We start from the raw sequence: 20,672 nt of genomic DNA, 5'->3' as shown, positions 1-20,672 counted from the left end.
AGCACCTACCAACCAAAAAAAATCTTACTTCTCTTAAATTAATACCACTCCTTAACAAGGTCGCTTAAGTAAAATTTTTACCACCAAAAAAATGCTCAACAAATATTGCTTTATTGTAACAATAACATTAATAACAAATACTACAGTCCCATTTTCTAAATCCAACATATATAACACTATTTTAGTGAGCATTTGTCCGTTTTGATGGGTATTTTGAATTTATTGGAAGTAATATAAGCATTGTAGGTAGACATTTAAACACGAGCCATCTTTTAACATATCATTTAGGGGCAGGCATTATGACTTATCCGCTATCCAGCCGTGTTGGATTCATAACATAAGTAAATCACCTTCAAATTATGGGGAGTTTAATGTTCTATATAAATTGTGATGGAAACATTTATATTTACGTTTGATCGAAGAAAAATTAGCTCTTTTTTTTACTTTTGCTAACTTTAGTGTTTGTGTGATTTTTTACATAAGGCATGTATAGGCACGTATTTCTTGCTCTTATTTATAGCAAAATAATACGCTTTATTTGGCTTCTCCATACAAGTTGGCTTCATACAATATTTTCTTAACTTTGTGTAACTTTGAAATTTTTCATTGTACCATTAATATCCCTTAACGGTTATTTATATTACCTTATATCATGCCTGGCAATTTTTAATAGTAATAAGTTGCTACATTTTATCTATGTAAGTAAATTCAATATTAAATTAAACAACACAAAATATATTGATCGGTTGTTTGTTACTGTATGTGTAATTTTTTTAATCTTTGAAATAAGTACTGGTTTAAGAGAGCAAGGATGTTTTTAGATCGTATAATGATTCATCACAGATTTTAAATAAACTATTAACATCACCATTTCTTTACATATTTTCAATAGTAAATTGTCGAGAGTTAAATGGAAAAGTTTGTTATATTTAATTACAAAAGAAAGTAAAGTTACATCATATATAATAATAGTAACTGTACAATCCTTTAAAACTACGCAGGAACTTTGATTGAGGAAAAATTTAACGCCAAACAGCATCCGAAAAAGAAAGGTTTGAACGATGAGTAAAAAAGAAGTTAAAAATTTCCCAATCTAAATTTGATTGTACTGAGTCTACAAAAAGGGGAAATTGGATTTCGAAATCACTTGAAAAAGTTTAGTATTTGTTCAGTAGTTACGAGGCCTGAATTCGGAAAGAAGTGTTCACATATCATTTGTTAGGAGCTTGACCCAAATAAACATGGATGAAAAACTTGTCTGTCATTGTGGGGAATGTTTGCAAATGGAATTTTGTTGAAATTTCAGCTTATTTCTACGGCGTTACCGCAAGCGAGCGGTCGCACATTCTTCTTACCTTATTGAAATACGATGGAGCTTTATATAGTCATATGTAAGGTAATTAAAATCTATGTTCATTGAGATTTTCGGATAAACCTAAGGTCTGGCAATGTTCTGGTTTCGTATGGAATCTTGTCTTAAACCTCATATAGTGCATGAAGTAATCTTTAAATGACAAATAGAAGAAATTCCGATTGACTGTAATGAAATCTCTAGAACTGCTTGAGCCTTGTACCTGGGAATGGGGAATGGGAATTGTTATCTGAGAATGAATTTTATACCAGGAACGAAATAAGAAGGGCTATAGACGCAGGGTCATAGAGTAGCTTTCCGTTCTTTAAATCCAGGGCTTTATTATATATAGGAGGGCATTATTATATATATTAGGTAAAGGATAATAATAGCCCTTAGCTAACTTTGTATAATGGAATCATTAAAATTTTGCTATGACATCGATGTATAACTTTTCAATCGCTATCTATATATATTTTTAGTTTATCCAACCGACGTAAATATAGCCTTATGATATGATTACCTATTTAATTATATTTGAGCGTACATATTAATAATTATTGATATCTGCAATAATATGACCGATAAAAAAATAATAAAATTCTTTAAACTTTCTATCAAATAAACGACATGATATATATGTTATAACATCTAGATTATGCGCACAAATGCCTAACCTTTTTTTTGTTGCGAATTTAACAGTCTATAAAGGGACTCTACTAAAAAGTTTTGTTGTAAGGAACATTTTATACAGACCCTCAGAGTTTGAGAAGTTAATAAAATCCTAAATTTATATCGATATAAGGTTAACCAGGTTGTAATATAAACGGGCTAAATAAGGTTTTATACTGTTTGGATTAATATATATACATATGAATTACGATTCATACACAAAATATATTTATTTATTTAAATCTTTCTTCTTATCTGTTTACTGGTATTCAGTCTCTTAGAGGCAAGGTTTTTTACGTTTAAAAAACGTCAGTTTAATTAAGTGTTTTCTTTATTCAAACCTTTTGAAGTTTAAAACGTTGTAATGAATATACGTATCAATCTTGCAGTAATGAAAAGATCGTCTGTAATGCTGAATATTATCAACGATATATTATCATTGAAAAGGTAAACGACCTTTATAAACTTTTTTATTTAAAATCTGTAGATATGATAAAGATATTCTTTTTTTGCTGATCTTACTAAATAAACTTTACAAAAATAATAATTAAAAATCAAATCACCGTTTGCGGTGAGGAACTCTGTGTTGTCGATTTTATCTTCACCTTCTTATTTAAAAAATTTTAAGGATCTCTGAAATGTTACATACAAAACTATTTACAAATTCTGGCTTATTTTGTCAGTTCACGCATAATGATAAGGTTGTTTGAGTTTAACCGCAACATAACACATGAGACTTTATGACCCTTATAAGCACAGGCCAAATGAAAGGGACACCTATTAGATATCTATATTTGGAGGATCCTTGACTTTTACTTCTAAATTTTTTTCCGAAAAAGATTTTGTTCAAAATAGTAGTATCTTCATAGTTCATGCATAAAATTTTAGTAAAAAATTATCAATTACAATAAATTAGTACTATATGCAAGATATATAATAATTGTCACAAAAGATTTATTTCTATTTTTGTAATATATGTATAATCAGTTGAAGGAGCCTCAAAGAAATCTTGATGAAAACGTTTCCATTGGTAAGAATGAAATGCCTAAATTCATAATTGGATTATTATCATGTCCATTAGGCAGATGAAAAGCAAATTGAATTGCAAAATATTATAACAAGATGAGAATTAGATTTCGCTTGGAATTAGTGCAGGAAGCTTTGGCAGTAGTGAGATGAATATTCAACGAAATTAAATTTATATCCTTAATTCTATGAAGCTTTCCCCGTCTTAACGATACCTGTAAAATTAAGCGTCGTTAGAAATTTGTTGTAAGAATTGGCTACTTACTTCTTTAACGATTTTTATTGAATAAATGTTTGGTTAACAACAGTATTCACTGTTTATTCACACTTACATCGGTTATTCATTTAATAAATTATGTTAATGTTACATTAGTATTTCTTCAGTAGCAGCAAAGTTTCATAAAAACGTTTAATGTCATACAACGACGTCAACTATTATTTAAAAAATGTTCTCACTTTTGATTCGGAATCCAGCGTTTATCTTTTAAGAAAACAAACGTTAGAACCGTTTGAATCAAGGCTTTTTTCTTTTTTCTTTGCTATGAGATGATTAACGAAGGCATCAAGCATGCAAGTGCAACCGGTTCATATTCGTTCGTTCGTTAATTCGTTTTGGCTCACGTCTGAAAATCTTGCAAGGTTCCACTCAATAAGCAACAGCTTTAAAGTTGTTAGAGATTTGATATTCCTTAACTCAATTTGACCGTAACATACCAAAGCGATGAAACTTTCAACTAATGAACAGTTTCTGAAGTAACTGTCCCAATCTTTAGTTTCTAAAGTATGCAATTGAGTATCTTGTTTGCTTTGTTTGCATTGCCTATTTCTGCAAATAAGGTGAGAATAATAATAATAGATGAGTACCAAAAATCTTTACTAATTGTTCTTCTTTCTTTAATTCACAGGTTCACAACGAAGAGGTGTAATGGTATGAAAATTATGCAATCATAATTTACCTGTATGTAGAACATGTATATATACTATATGTTAATGAGATAAACAATTGTAAAAATTTAACACTAGAAAAAACGATCGTGAACCCGCATCCTTCGTCTTACCATGACGCCGTCTTAGATCACGTCAGCCTTATGATCGAATTTTTTACAGTTTCAGCCCATACATACATACATATTGCCACACCACGCTCGCCAAGTGCAGGTTGGCAGATGTCACATGCCGTTGAACTTTTGATTCTTCGATGTGCCAGTTTCCTCGCGATGTTTTCCTTCAAATTTTACAAGCAGTGTTTATGTGAATAATGTGCAGATAAATTAAAAAGTCAATTTATTTCTAGCACGCACGGTCGGTCTCGTACCCCCGACTTTTCGCTATAAGTCCGAGGTCCTGTCCACTGAACGCCCACTACTCATATCCATACATTTAATAAGTGCCTAAAATAGAACAATGACACAAAAGCTTTTACAAGTCGTAAATATTACAAACAACGTTCTGTCAAAATTGAAATACGCGGAGTTTTTTCACAAAAAATAACGATAAAACATCTCTCACTGACAAAATCAGGAAGCATCCCCGTTTCAGTTAACTTTTTTTATCTCGTTTAACCGTTACTTTTTAATTAGCTCCAGTACAACTGTTTTTACGTCAAAAACGTTTTTAACTTGGCTATCAACGTGTAGCCTCGCTTTTACTAATTGATATGCGCGAGGTGTCTGCGGTCACCACCTTACTTACCCTTGCAGCATTAAGGACCTAATTTGGTACGGGATACAACACAATTTCTTTTGTACGTGATTTTTTGTAATTTTATAAAAAAAAAAAACTTTTTTATCGATATTGCACTGATAGAGAGAATTTCATGTAATGTAACCTAAAGCCTGGTATGTATATAAGGTTAGAATAATATAACGGTTGGCGCTTGAATACATTTGCTCGGATTGTAGATAAAAATTATTGGAAAGCAGAGGCGAATACTTTATGAGTTTTCCTTCAGACTATAAGTTACGGATGAAGAATTATATATTGCGAGTACCAACTTGATAAACACGGTAATAGTAAAAACTATATAAGAAATCTAACATAACACTAAATGGACTTCATTGTAAATAGCAAGTTTTAAGATATTTAGATCACCTTCTTAAAGCCTAATAAGCTTTATATGCATATATACGATGTACAATTTTTCTCCGAGTGTGGGACTAGGAGCCCGAGTAAGCTCGACTCCCACAAATAATTACTCCATAAATTGTTCTTAGCTCTTATACTAGGCGTTTTTAATATTTCCACTTCATTCTTTTTAGAATGTGTAAAATAAGTTGTGGGTATATAAAAGAGCTCGGCATAGACTGAAACAAAAGCGCCTTAGTGGTTGAGTATATTCTGAGTTTACTTTATGTATTCCTGGAGTGAACTAAATTTAAGCAAAGCTCTCTGCATACTTTATATGAAGCGCTTTGAAGCGGTGTGAATGAATGTCATTTACGTAGAATGCATAATTGAATTCACTATAATGCTATAATATGACGTTGTTATAAAAATTGTTATAAAATAATGTATGGTAGGATTCTCTAGTAATATTGTTTGTATGATGTCGTTTTTTGTAGGATTATGAAAATTAATCGTATTTTTAAAGGAAATTATATTTCATATACACTACCACTACATATGATTATGTCTTAATAAAATAATAGGGGAGCTAGGTTGAATTTGGCAAAAAAAGCTGTCAAATTTTAGTCTATACATGTACAGAAAATTAACAATTTACGATGCATGTAATTAGACTTTTCATTATTTCTTTTAAAGGAAATAACAGCAACAGTACCGATCTTACTGCAACTTGACGAGGAGTATTCGATATGGGGATTGGGAATCGGTAAAGGCTATTTTGTAGGTCAGCCAGGGTCAAAGGAACATAATCTTAAGATACGATAACCAAGGGATCACATCCGGATTTTCTATTTTACTTTGTATCGAAGTTCGATAAAAACATACAAGAAATAAGTGAAATTTATAAAGGATTACTAAAATAAAACAAGTTTTACATTTAGATCATTCATGAGCTTTTATTTACACAGTGATCACTTTTAGAATGTGTAAATCAAATAAAATAAAATATTTATTATTCAAGCATCAAGGGTATCTCTAAGACACAAATGTAATAATGCAACTCTACATCAAATAATAACATTTTAAAATGTAACTTATTGTACTACTTTTTCAACAAAATTCAATCCTAACTAATCCCTTAGAGACAAATTACACAAGCTTTGTTCACGCTACGTTCGCTTCAGTGTTAAATGTAAACATGTTTTTCGTTTGTAAATAAGAATATCCAAATATATGTGGGTCATGGGATGTAATTTGTCTCTCGCACAATATAACATATTTATAAAATTTGAATCATCAACATTATTAAAAAATAAAATATACAAACTAAATAATACTTAAAGCTTTCATTCAATGCAGTCAAATCTATGACTTAAATAAAACAACGGTTGGTGGTAACAGGAGTAATATTCTTTGCAACGATTTTATACATAAATAATAAAAACCATTTCATGTTCTCGAATAAATGTTTTTTATTTGATTAAACATAACTTCATATTGTTTATTTTGTGCTTTAATAATATTTATTTCATAGTGTGTTCAATCCATATCTTAATATATTCAAATAAAAATTCAATTCAAAGTCATTTTAGGTTAATTATCTAGTATCTGTAAAGGCAAAATGTAAATAACGTTAAAAGAAGCATAGAGGAATAGAGTATTTGAAATGTAATGTTTCTTTTTTCGGTAACGAATGTGGATTTGAACACCGGCCAAAAGAGATTTGGTTTTTCCGATTTCCAAGAAAGCTCAGTGGGATCACACAACTATTTGAGATAATATGATTATGCTGTGAATGGGTTTATTTAATAGGATTACTTTCTATTAAATGTTTGCTTATACTGAAATTACCTTTGTTATTAAGTGTATCGAGAGCATTAAAATCATAGTAATATTACGCTTTCTGCTTTTGTTTTATTAGCGTATGACTATATTCGAAATTTCGGTTGAAATAATATTTTCTTCATTAGGGGGGATCTATCTAACGAGTGAGCTAAAAGTTCATGTAAATAAAATGAATATAATACTACTTCGTTGAGCAACACTTTAGCTTGTTTATCATTCGGAATATTAATAATCCATTTAGACTACCAAACACACATTATAAATTATATATTTATATAGTAATTAGTCTTTTCTAAATAACGATTTACAATGTTATAATAAGAAAGAACAATTACGTTATGGTACGTGAATATTCGATTGTTTATGCAAATAGATTAGTGTAAAAGAAACTTATGTATTGATAATGGCGATGTTTATACATTGGAACTTAAAGTGAGAAATAAAAATTATATATTAAGAGCTAAATTACTATTTTGTAAAGCTTTGAAAAATCACGTAAGTATAAAAAATGCACGAATTAATATCATTTATGAAAGCATAATTTGAGCCTAAATTGTCTAAAATCAATTTTCATTTGCTATCCAAACAAAAGATAAAGATTCTAAAATAATAATTAACTGGTATCTAGATCTAATATTGTTCCTTAAATTCAATTCTATAATGTATTAATTGGCAGTGCTTTTAACAGTTTCATTAATTTAAACATCTAAGTAGTTTGATTTGTGGGTCACGCTTCACACTAGATCTACCTAATAAAAAGGAATTCAAGAATATTTATTTCTTATTAATCTATTATTTACACTATAGTTTCGTCATTCCTTTGGCATCCAATATCACTGGAACAGAGCCATAAATGTTTCTGAAAGTAATAGGTTTTAACAATTTATATTTAATTTGTATTTGATAACACGCAACTTCGTGTGATATGTAATATAAAAAAATGTTCTTATCTCAACATTGAACGTATTTCAAATCCAAGGTAGGTGATAACAGCAAATATTATGTTTATGAATCGATTGTATCTTATTTTAAATGGCAAGTAGTATTTATTTATATTTATTAATTTAGTGTTAGAAAGAAGTTTTACCACAAACGCATTTTAAAATTAGTGACAACTCTGAATGTAAATAATATATTCACATAATACATTTAATACTTACCAATGAGACATTTGTAACAAAATTTAATTAATATACGATGTGTTTAAATAATTAAAACATCATTAATAACATTATCATTTTGCATACATCCAAACAATATAATGAAATCATATTACAACAGGTATAAATATTCAATTAAACTAAAACAATACGAAAAATAGGTACATATAACGCATAACCAGTCGTCTAATTATATAAGAACACTTTATTTTCTTATTATTAGATAATTGATTTCATAAAACAAATTTCTACTATAATTTTAATAGTTTTAACAATATTTTACAAATAGCTACATGTTACAGTTAAAGTCACATAATAATTGAAGGTTGCCTTGCGGGCGATCAGATGTGTTCGTCTTGAACATCTGCCGAGAGAGAAAAGGAACATTTTAATAAAGATACATTTGAAATTTCATAATAAGCTACTCTGATTATTATAAAGTTATATACTTTAAACAAAAAATTAAAAATATTTAAAACAATAATATCACGCAATTGAAATCAACAAATCTAGCAGTCAGCACATCAAATAAAATTTCAGCAAATATATCATGTATATATTACCTACCAAAAGCGATTCATTGATACACAGTGTCTTTATAAAATATTCATGCAAGGAAATCTCGTTACTAATGCGTCTTTTTACAGCTAGAACTAAATACAAAAGTATTATTTACGTTGCCTTTTAACCGGTCGTAGTTATCATTAAATGTATGACGCTCGTTCGCAGTGGAAACTAGGCTACCTTGTCTTGAGATACGATGCTTTAAAAGGTCATTGGGTTTTATTTGTTTCAATTGTTTCTAAACAATTTGGACGCGTAAATTACTTAAATAATTTTTAGGTAACGTTCTTGGCTGTATCGTAAATATGTTTTCTTTACACAAAAGCGCTATTCAGCGATCGACTCGCTGGAGCGATGCCAGTTCATCAAGGGTTGTAAAGCAGAAGAGAATAACATACCGTTTTCAAGTGGCGTTTAAATAGTTAGCGACAAGTGAGTTATGTGTATTAAAATTATGGTCAAATAAAACGATATAAAGTTCAGTTACTAACAGTTATAACGTGCTAACGATTGGAATGCCAAAAACACATTGTTTGTAGGAAGTGCACGGTGGAGGGTGATCATGCAATTTTGGGTTAACAACACATGACTACAGGGAACTGAATACATACAATACTTACGTTCCAATCTGAATTTTTAGTTTTTTTCCTTTGTAATGATCTTTTTCTCCTCATAAAACGATTCAATTTTGAAAATAAATATAACCAATTATTTATTAATTTATTTATTTTAAATAAACTTAATTTATATATTATTTACAATCCACTCACATTTTCCTAATTAAATTAATCCACAAAAATTATGCACTAACGAGATTTGACTGCATGAATCAAACGATGCTTAAATGAATACAAATTAATGTAAATATAATTTAATTTCTATTAATTTATCTACATGTACATAACATTTATCATTAATAAATTATTAACGATCATCTCTACCTATTAACTAGTTATTAAAATTTGTGCCAATTATAATAAGTTAAAGTGTCAAATATAATGAAGGTGCTTTTAACATTGTTATATTTATTTTGAAAGCATTTATCGTAAAATCGTTGTAGTGACAAATTAAAAATCATTATCCCATAATCGACCAGCGATATAACGGTAGCTAATGTTACAATAACGATTAAAGATTTGAAGTTGCAACTCGAAGTGTTACTTCAACTTTCAAAAGCTTGAAATATTAACTCTAAAAGTACGGCTAAGTCAGTCTAGTAAGAGTCGAAGTATGTTATATACAAACACGTCACATGTGCGATTGTCACAAACAATGACTGTGAGGTAGAAACGGGGTAAAATATTGTGAGATTTAGAAAGGATGAAGGATTTTAAACATTTCGAGGTTTATATCTTATAACACTTAATTGTATGGGTCGAATTTGTGAATATTTAAATAAAAATTGGATTCGTAAACAACCACGTAAACATATCAGGCATAAATCGAAATTTGAAGACATTGCAGTGTGCGTATTTACTATGTATGCGCTAAATATAAAAAAGTAAAACACATTGCAAAGAGTGAGGTTACAATTTAACATAGGGGTTTAATGAATAATTTCGTAAGTCACAATATATGCAAATAGATTCGTTGTATTATTTTAATTGATACAAAGATTAGAGCTGAAATAGATTTCGTTTGTTCTAAATATTCTGCAATACGTCAATTACCTAGTAACGTGATTACTTTAATGACAGGGAATTTGAGGAAGTTTTTGATTTGACCTATTATCTATAAATTTAGTACCGTAATTTTTTAAAGGTGTATTAAAGATGTAGGAAATGATGCTCTTTTTATGAATCTTATATCAAATATGTATATTTATAATATAGACATTTGAGTGTGATTGTGTGTGAAATTTTAAATTGTGCATTTGGATGAAACAAATTCATAACTGATTTAACAAACAAGAATAAATCATGAGTATACCTAAATATATAATTATTATTTATACAGGAAAGTCATGTGTCCATTTTTTTCCAATTGAATTGAAGAGTTTATGCATTCTTTGATACTAGATACTATGGAACAATATAAATTAGCCCTGTCAATAACTATAATTCGATCGTATTTTTTCTGTATCCATTAAAAAAAATGCAGAAGTTGCTGAATAATCTAACAGCTAAAACATCAAAAATTGGATCATAAAATTGGAAAAAAAATTAACGTTCTAAATTAAATAGAAATATTATTCAAAAACTATATATACGCGTGTCATGGGTTTGTGTGTGCATACAATGTTGATACTGTTTTAATGTGTCATTTCCAGTACCATAAAATGATAATATGTAGAAGTAAATTATTTTTAAGATAATACTAAGCATATAAAAGAAAAAACTGGTACCTAATAATAATTTGCGTTTTTTGCATTAAAAGTCAAAATAACGATATTATCAAATTAATTGAAACTTAAAGCCATGCATTTGCAACGAAAATATCGACATAAGAACGGCACAAGCCGACTGGATATTTGCGCAAATGAGCTGCTTAATGTTATATCAATGAATGAAGTGGTATGTGAGGTAGGTCTACAGTTTAGAGGTAACTCTCAGAGAAGTCCAAATCGGACACAGAAGCGCGGGAAGAGCGCGTGTAATTTGTTGAAGTGCCATAGTCTGATGTGGCCGTGGCCATGTCGGCGATCACTCCGCCGCCCGTACCTTGCGTCACGCCGTCCGCCGCGGCCGCCTCGCGCTCCGCTAACTTCTGTTTCAGTACGCGAATACGTTCTTCTTTCTGTGCACAGAATATTTTTAAAGGATTTGTAAAGCACAATTTTTTATGTGAGATTCGAGCACATTCCTTCTTCTTAGTCGTCAATCCTTTCCTTATCCTTTACCGCTTTAGAGCGGGAAACGCATTCACAGAGGTACCTCTGCGAAAGTTCATGGGCGGTGATGATCGCTTTCCATCAGTCAAACCATCAGCTTAGTTGCTCTCTATGACATTAAAAAAACAAAAAACATAGTGGACTACTTTGTGTAAAAGACAGAATCCATAAATGTCAAGACATTTATGGAACTTGGACCGACATCACGTATTTATATAGCCCATATTTATTCTCACTGCAGGAACACAGGACTCGGGGTGTCAGGACTCAAGCCATAATCCACCACTATACATAATATATACTACATTTTGGTACTTGTATAACAAATATAACTGAGCTTCGTAATCATGTGTATGTTTTTTTATTAAAGATAAGTTATACCTGATGCGGCCATTTTTGGCATAATTATCTTTTTAACTTTATGATGATAAAGGAGCAACTACAGAGTTTCTAGCCAGCTCTTTTCTTCTCTATAGATATAGATACCAAATCATTGGTAAGTAGAATACATTTTTATGATGTATTGTTTATTTTGTATGAAGAAAAAAAAAGGAGTTTGCGGGTTATTTTGGAACATTAAATATATTTTTTAAATATTTATTTAGTTACAATAACTTAATCTCAATACTCAATATTCGCAATACTTGTTTTTATATCTATAAAAGTAAAACAATACAACTCCGAAGTTAATTAGTATATATTACGGTATATTTATATGAGGATAGAAAACCAGTTTTGAGACAAGCACCGATAAGTCGTGTTTTTGTATTACTTAAAAATGAATTTGGTGCAAAGTCGAATTAAATATAAAAGATATTTGCGTGCCTTTTATTTAAATTTGGAATAACTATTCCAGATTGAGGTCAATTTTGAATAGGAGTATTATCCTACTATACATAAATAACTATTTTTAAATTATTTTCCAGTAAAAAAGAGGCATGCAACGCTGAGCAACAGTGATTCAACTTTAGCAGAAAATTCGCGAAAAGTTTTAAATGTGAACCCATTGTTTCTTGTGAAGTAATCTCAGTTCGAATATAAAACTGGGTTTTTGTTTTATTTGTATAAAGGGCACAAGTAACTTTTACATCCATACTAATAGATAAAATAAATGAGGAATACTTTTATTTGATGGATACATCAAAAAGAACATTCATTACTTGTTTACTTTTTCCCAATGGCATATTCTAAGAAATCACTTGCGAAAGATACCCTCTTTTTTGTGTTCCTCTATTCTCGGAAAGATGAGTTCAAAGATGTTCGTATATGAGACTTTATTTTATCATAGAGTTTGCAATTTGTAGTTCCATCAACTTCAAATTCTTAGAAGTAAAACAATCAATCTTAATACATTTCTATCTTTCCACGTATGATATATACAAAGGTTATTAAATTATTCGTATCGATAAACTATTTGTATCGATATTAAAACTATATAGAGCTTGATCAACTTCAAATACTACGGAATAAAAAAATTTTAAACAGCTCTAGCTTTCTATACATTTTACATAGAAAGGTTATTTAACTATATGAATGATTTGTTTTTTTATTTAAAATATGCATGTAATAGGACAGTTTGAATTATAGAGTTCCCATAATCCCTAAGCGACGCATTGCTAAAAAAGTTATAAATAAGCCAATGTTATTTTCCTCCTAACTGCCTTAGCCGCAAAGGGATCTCAGCTGATAGTGTTTCGGAAATTGAATCGGATTTATGTCAACTCTGAATAAAATGAAGGAAATTTGATCACGAAATAAATTCAAAACCTAAATATGTTGGGTATTTACGTATGGATTATTGGTTTCGGAAATTGAAAGATTGAATATCATAAATTAATTTATCTAATATTATAACTATTACGATTTATTGCTCAGTAGTACATTAAGATTTAACTAGATATTATGAAATAAATAATAGTTTATTTTGTCATATTATTTTAATCAAAAAACCTTTCTATATATAATTTATAGAAAGCTGGAAATGTCTTGAGATTCTTTCCTTCATAGAAGTTGAATTTGATCCAATCCTATATAATTTTAATCTCAAGTTTTATATATCAAGTTCTTATAATTTAATAACTTTTCTATGTATAATCTATAATTTTTTTTTATATTTATTGTAAACAACACGTGGGAAAGGAAAAATTGCATTTACTACGCTTATACGCAAGAGGTCTATTAATATAAAGTCATTTTAATTAAAAAATGAAATGGTCACACTAGCATTTCCACACTTAATGGGGTTAATACGGCAATTGGCTCCAGTCCAAAAAGCGTGAATTTTGGTATCATTTACTTTTTAAGCTTGCAATATATCTAATTTGTACGCTTGTTTTGTTAAAGTAAGTGGCTTTTGATAAATGTTTACTAGTCCCATTATAATGCGTCATAGTATAGGAGTGTGCATTTATAGTTTTAATGATAATATGCAAGGGTTGTCATTAATGCCTTATGAAAATCGGGCTTTTTTAGGGGAAAATACTCTGCTATTCATTAGGGCATCTGTTTTAATATGTGTTCTGCCGAAAACGCTAACGAGAAAAGTAATTATTAACTGGATAGTGCTTGGATATTTCAAACAGTAACAAGTAAAAGAAAGGGGAGTAAAAATCGAAATCGAGCGCCAACAACTAGAGTTTGAAGTTGAACATTGTTAACTCTTGGAGGAATCCATTTTAATTCTACAACTTGGAGATGGCGCAAGAATGCACAAGGGTATAAAACTTAAATTGTAGCGTCTCAAGATTAAATGTGCTTGGTCCAGCCAGCGGCTATTACTTTTTACCCCAGACTAATATTTACTTTGCGGAAACGATATCGACTGAGAAGACAAAGCATTGGGTTCTATATCATGTATGAATCGGAAACTATTGCCACGTTCTCTGTAAATTTAAGTCCTGTTCCGGACGTAATAGCATTTTGTTTTCTTTGGAAATTGAAAAAAAAAACGAGATACGCTATTACCTAATATATACATATATATAGATGCGTATGTTAACTAATAGGATTAATTCACACTATCCATTTGAATATACATGTATTCAAATATTCTCCTGTCCCAATTTAATCTCCACAAGCGAATATCGACGAAGATTAACCAACCGAACAGGCATTGGTATAGTGAGCAATTAGCAAAGAATACATTCCTTCCAAGTACTATAATCTTCACACTTCACTGGTCCAATGAGAATATTTAATGTAAAATGTTTTTCTTCTCTCGTTCTATCAGAATACCTAAAATTGTTTGGCATTTTCACTTATTTCTGTTTTTTTTTTATTGTGAAGCTGATGGCTTTTGAATTTTGAAATTGGGAAAGAAATAGTTTAAGTGCTTTGTATTCAACTGACCTGAGCAATTAGTTTCTGCAGTTCTTCGTTCTCCTTAACTAGTTCTCTGTAGCGTTCTTCGTCTGCGGGAGCGGATCCCGACCCGGAGCCACGACCACTCTCCGCTCTCTCTGTTGGGTGTCTGATCACTTCTATCACCTAAATCAAGAAAAATAATTACTAAAATTACGTTGTATTTTATAGTATATTTATATTGTATGAGATTTGATATTTGTCTGCTTTTTATTATATCTTTTATAATTAAAGCGGGATTTATCATTTATCATGTCTTATCACTTATAAATAGGGATTGGCATTTTAACTTCTTTATATATTACTATCTAGTTATTTTCGATTAATTATTATATCATCATTATTAAAATATTAAATACTAAATTTCATGTATCCTGACATCGTCTTTAAACTTTAATCTTTGTAATTTTTGTAATATAATTCATTAGCTGTATCACTGATGCCACAGTTCACACGTGTGGTAACCGGATATTAAATATTTTTTCATAGAATTTATTTATATTCTATTTTCAGTATGTATAATCTATCTGTTTAATGTCCTACAGGTACAGTAATATATTGTTTTTAAGAGAAAGAGTAAAAAACATCCATACATTCGTACATTAGCGCGTATACACACATGATAAGTTTCGCGATTATAATATAAGTAGGATAGTAGTATATGTATGGCCCGTAGTAAATTATATTTTGAGGTATGGTGAAATGTTAAAGGGTTTCTTACATGAGCGATCACAGAACCAATTATTTACTGCTAAAATATAGTCGAGAGTGTGAGGTTCATGTAATTATGTCACTTCTAACCGTAACATACATCAAATATTTGTCAAATACAAATCAAAAGATATTAATTTTCCGAATATTTCTTAGTTAATAGTTGATAAATTTATAAAGAAATCTTTTGAAAATATTTTAGAATCATATGTTGCTTTACAGCGATAAACAACAAAAATTAAAAAGCACATAAGATGACTTATTGGTACAAGAATGAAATACGTGATCAGTTACTTATATGAGGGCTTAACTTGAGTTGAAAGCCTGGGGTCTTTTTATTGTAATGGAATGGTAACTAATATTGAAAGTATTATGCCGTGCAAACATTCCCAGAAATCATATTTATACCCACACATTCTTTGTGTATTCTAGATACGAAATAGAATTAAATTTATTGTGGTGGTTGAGACGTTGATATTAATAAGGTACGGTATAAAAGAAATGTCAACACATATTTTGTACTACATTTGGAATTTTTATATCAAATAATGTTTCTACATTACGACATTATAGGAAAATTAATTTGCTTCACGACTTTCCTTCAAATTTAAAGGACATTGAACGGATTACAATTTATTTGTGACAAAAAGTAATCTAAAAATATTATTACAATGTTTACTGATTATTTGTGACTTGTATTTCTTATTAAAATAAATAAGATTTTTGACATTACTTACAGAATTAAACATGGCAATAAGTAAAAGTAGCTAACGCGATGAGTTGATCGCAAAACATCATTTATCGTTCGTTTCGACATTATTATTTGCTGGTGACGCAGCTTTAATGACTTTCCTATAGCCGAAATATGAGAAAATGATTTTTAAATTCATATTTGATGAGGGCTTGTATCCCTTTTATCAATCTAAATAAAATATTTATAATTTCTCTGCTTTTGTCGTCACATGTATTGTTTAGTGGTAAGATTTTGTTATGTGATAAACTTGGAATAACGTATAAATACGACTAATACCAGATGGATATGTATCCATGAGCAGGTTACAGCGTAATATTAATCTTAAGATAAGTCTATTGTGTTTATCAATGGCTGTGATACAAAACAGGAACAAAGCTGTCTCGTGCGATGAATGAAGTTAAAACAAATGCCAGCTACAATACTCCCTGATCGTCACGTTGTGTGTGATACGCGATCGTGATTACGAGCAGAAATTTTTATAGAAGTTTTAATATGAAGTAACACTTTCACTTCATAATTTTGGCAAAGCATTTTAGCGATATACATTTAGCTCGTTTTATAGTAAATAAAATGTAAATTTTTTGATGCCCGAACCATAATGTAATTCAACTTAAATCATGTTTTTTTGTTATTAGACCCGTCTTTTATACTTACGTTTCTACATTTAAAACTTCTGCATTTTCCCAATGCACATATTTTACTTTTATAAACGCATTCGCTGAGTCATGCAAAAGCTAATAATGCGATTACACGACTCATTAACGCTGAACTAAAATTGATTACATTTATTCATTATACAGTTTGCGTTATTGATTCTGAAAAATTTACCAATATTCCCAAGCGAATGAAGTTTATTCGGATTTTTTGTAGCGTAACCTTTTTGAACGAAACTCAGCGCTGGTTTAGTTTCAGTGTTTGTATTTTTATAAAATCGAGTACACACAGAGATTTTGTATGCATAAAGTATATTCTGAAGTCGAAACGAATCAAATTGCATTGTGTGTGTATTAGGTACATACTATTTGTGAAGCCTCAAAAAAGACTATTTTTTTAATAGATTGATGATGACGATTTGTACAGCTATATATATTTAAAACATAATAATTGCAGTGTTTATGTGTCGAGATAATGTTTCATTAATTAATAATATTAATTCTTTAATGCAATTTCGCCAAGTACCAGCAAAAACTCTGCCAAGCGTCTCCATAAAATTTCTTTAATCTGGGAACGCATTAAATATTCAACAAAGTAGAACTCAGCGTCAAGGTTAAATATTCCTGTCTCGAATTTCTACAAGTTTCAACTAAATTGCTCAAATGTTCTGGAACGTTTTTAAAACAAGAATATCAATTTACTAAAACTTGGTAACGTCTAGATATTATTTCTCGTCTGATTAATATTAATTAATTATAAATAGTTATAGATAATAAATATACATAAATATATAATACAATATTATTGCAATATATTTGTAACAGGTAACCTACCATGACGTCTTACAGCAGGTGTAATTCCAGTGTGAGAAAGATCTAAATATAGCTCTGTCTTTTTCCCATATAGGAATTACTGACTAACCTCAGACCCTCAATCCAGACAACCTAGTAATCCTGCGGGACCAATATGATACCTAAAGCGAACATAATATTCGTTCACCAAATAGTTATAACTTATAATGTGATGTGCTATTTAAGAAACCGTATGTTATGTTATATATATATTTTTTTATTTTTAGTGCTTTTCCTTTAAGCGGGTTAGGGGTTCACTGAAAATTTGACGTAAGCGTTCCAGGTTTACACCGAGTGATATCCCTTTTAAGGGCATACTTAATGTCTTTTAAGGGCATAATGCAGACTACACACATTACTAGTAAGTTATGTTGTTTCGAAATCGTCCATTTTATGTGTGGATATGTGCCGTTAAAGAAACACTAAAGAAACATTTTCTTTTTTGCTGTCTTATACATTGAAAGTTCGTTTTTTTTGTTTTATGCTCCATGTTAAAAGGGATAATAGAGATGATTAATATTGTAATTAATAACCCACTGTTTTAGAAGAAGTTTGAATATAAACGTGTGCAGTGATACAATTTTGTGGCATATAAGTATCACACAACTCTTATTCATAAATCGTGTCATATGCTACGCTCTTTTATATAAATTGGTCTCTTAACCGGATTACGTAAGGACCAAAGCTAAGTGGTGTCGAGCAAAATGTGGGCATGCGATATATTTAAGCTGCTAGGAAACTGGTCGACTTGCACCGAGCTATATTAGGAGATTTCAGAATTTAATTAACTTTCATTGACCCATTTTCCTCCATTTTCCTAGTTTGTAGTTATAAATATACATCAGTTCATTTTTTTAATATTTAATTTTGGATCTACCATTAAAAATGCAGAATACACGCTTCATGATAGAATCAACTAAATTGTCTCACTTCCTCTTATACAGTTTATACTTGTAAGATAAAATCATTAAATTGTTATACTGATTGATAAGTGTACCAATAAAATTCACAAAGGTCTTTGAAAATTTCTCAAGTTTACAAAGTTTGAATTAAATACGTCCATTTAAACTAGGTAAACATCTAGTCTAAAGGAATCGGTAACATACAAGCATACAAACATACAGGTGAAGCTTATCAAAGCGTGCTAAAAATAAGAATTTTGTACACGTTATCATTCTAGAAAATACATGTTGCTAATGGAAGGATGGAATGGCATTATAAAAGTAACAGAAACGAAACATTTTAAAATACCATTTAGGTTACCCGTGAGCCGTTTTTCTAATCTAGTATTAGCACAATAACATATTCCTAACACATATACGAAGGATATACAAGTTGCCCTTTACAAAAATTCATCTTATACAATCTAGAATCTATAACCCAGTGGGTCACTAGGGAACAAGCGACTTCACAGTGATTTGTGTGCAAACTAATATGTGCAAGATTCTATGAACGGAACACTGATTTATATTCAAATCATTCAACTCTAACATACATTTATCCCCATCGGAATATATGAATAAGCCTGCCTCTCGTGTTTTCGATTTCCCTATTGCCCATGATATTATCCAATCTATATGTTTGTGTACTGTGTTTATGGGACATGATTAATTCTGAACAATGCAATTAATGGAAAATATTATTATTGTATTGAAATGTTTTTTATTCATACGGAATCAATCACCTAGATTTTAGTCGTGGTTCGAAATAGCTGTTAATATTGAAGGAACGGTTTCGACTCGTCTAAAAGATTCCGCAATGAACCAGCACAATACATATAGAAATTAATAAACGTTACAAAATTTGAAGCATCTCGAAATAGATGAAAAAGGCTAGACTTTCTACAAATAAACTCGGAACTCTTTTTAGTATAATACAAATATAAATTATAAAACACATACCTTAGGTATAAAAATGAGAGCCATACTGAGGAAGCAACAGAAGACAATTGCGAGCGATACAAAAGCGAACGCTGCGTCCTGTTGGCTGGCTATCACCAGTGTGACCGGTGCAGTTATGAGGCAGAGCACCACCACGTTGTAGATACTCATGCCAACGTAGCGGGAGTCGTTGATGGATCGGACTTTCACAGAGCGTGTCTCGTAGGCAAGAAACAGGCCGAACACTAACACTAGTCCTTTGTAGCCGTACATTACACCTGCAATAGAAATATTTATTTATTTCTTATATACATAGTTATCATTATCAAGCCTTTTTAAAACCGACTGAGACACAGAACACTTGCACAGCAAACTATAATCTACCTCGCTGACCGTCTGCGGGTTGGAGGATCTAACATGTCCAACTTTTTTCATAATTACTGTCATGACAGTTTCCTCACTATTTTTTTTTCTTATTGAATTTCGTTCCAATGATTTTTTGGTTCTGATGTTTATCTGTCCGGTGGGAGTAGTTGTAATGTAGATGATGTGTAGCATGCAAAACCTATTATATAAATTAGCTCGGGTTGTACCTAGCATGAGAGCCAGAGGCTCTCACAAAACTGTACAATGATTAAGGTGAAATATAGATTTATTTATTTAATAGGTTTGAGTTATTTCAGCGTGGTGAAAAGTGACCTAAGTCACTCGGACGTAAGTCACTCTCTACCTTCCTAACTATCTTCGAAAACAAAAATTATAGTATAAAATACCACTTTATTGTGACGCAAAAGAAAGATAAGCTACCAAACAAACACGCTTTTGCGTTTACAGAAAGGATTGACTTTCAATTAATTTCGCCACGATAGTCTGTTTTCGAACTCCCTTTTGATTGGGGCTCAGATTGAAGTCTGAGCCCCGAGGTCCTAACCACTAGCTATCATTGCTCG

General features: G+C 30.4%; 1 protein-coding gene across 1 annotated transcript in view; it reads right to left on the bottom strand.

Annotated features, from left to right (window-relative positions):
* Positions 1–11,099: 11,099 nt before the first annotated feature.
* Positions 11,100–20,672, bottom strand: part of LOC119830154 (gamma-aminobutyric acid type B receptor subunit 1) — an 80,995-nt gene continuing 71,422 nt past the window's right edge. The window contains exons 13-15 of the mRNA XM_038353056.1: positions 19,744–20,000; positions 14,861–14,998; positions 11,100–11,418 (exon numbers count right to left, since the gene is read on the bottom strand). Coding sequence (XP_038208984.1) covers positions 11,218–11,418; positions 14,861–14,998; positions 19,744–20,000 — 596 coding nt within the window. The 3' untranslated portion in view covers positions 11,100–11,217. The remainder of the gene's footprint in view (positions 11,419–14,860; positions 14,999–19,743; positions 20,001–20,672) is intronic.

This window comes from Zerene cesonia, chromosome 11 (assembly GCF_012273895.1).
Source record: "Zerene cesonia ecotype Mississippi chromosome 11, Zerene_cesonia_1.1, whole genome shotgun sequence".
Classification (NCBI taxonomy): Eukaryota; Metazoa; Arthropoda; class Insecta; order Lepidoptera; family Pieridae; genus Zerene; species Zerene cesonia.
The sequence above is the reverse complement of the archived record's forward strand: the minus strand, read 5'-3'. Positions and strand labels throughout refer to the sequence as shown.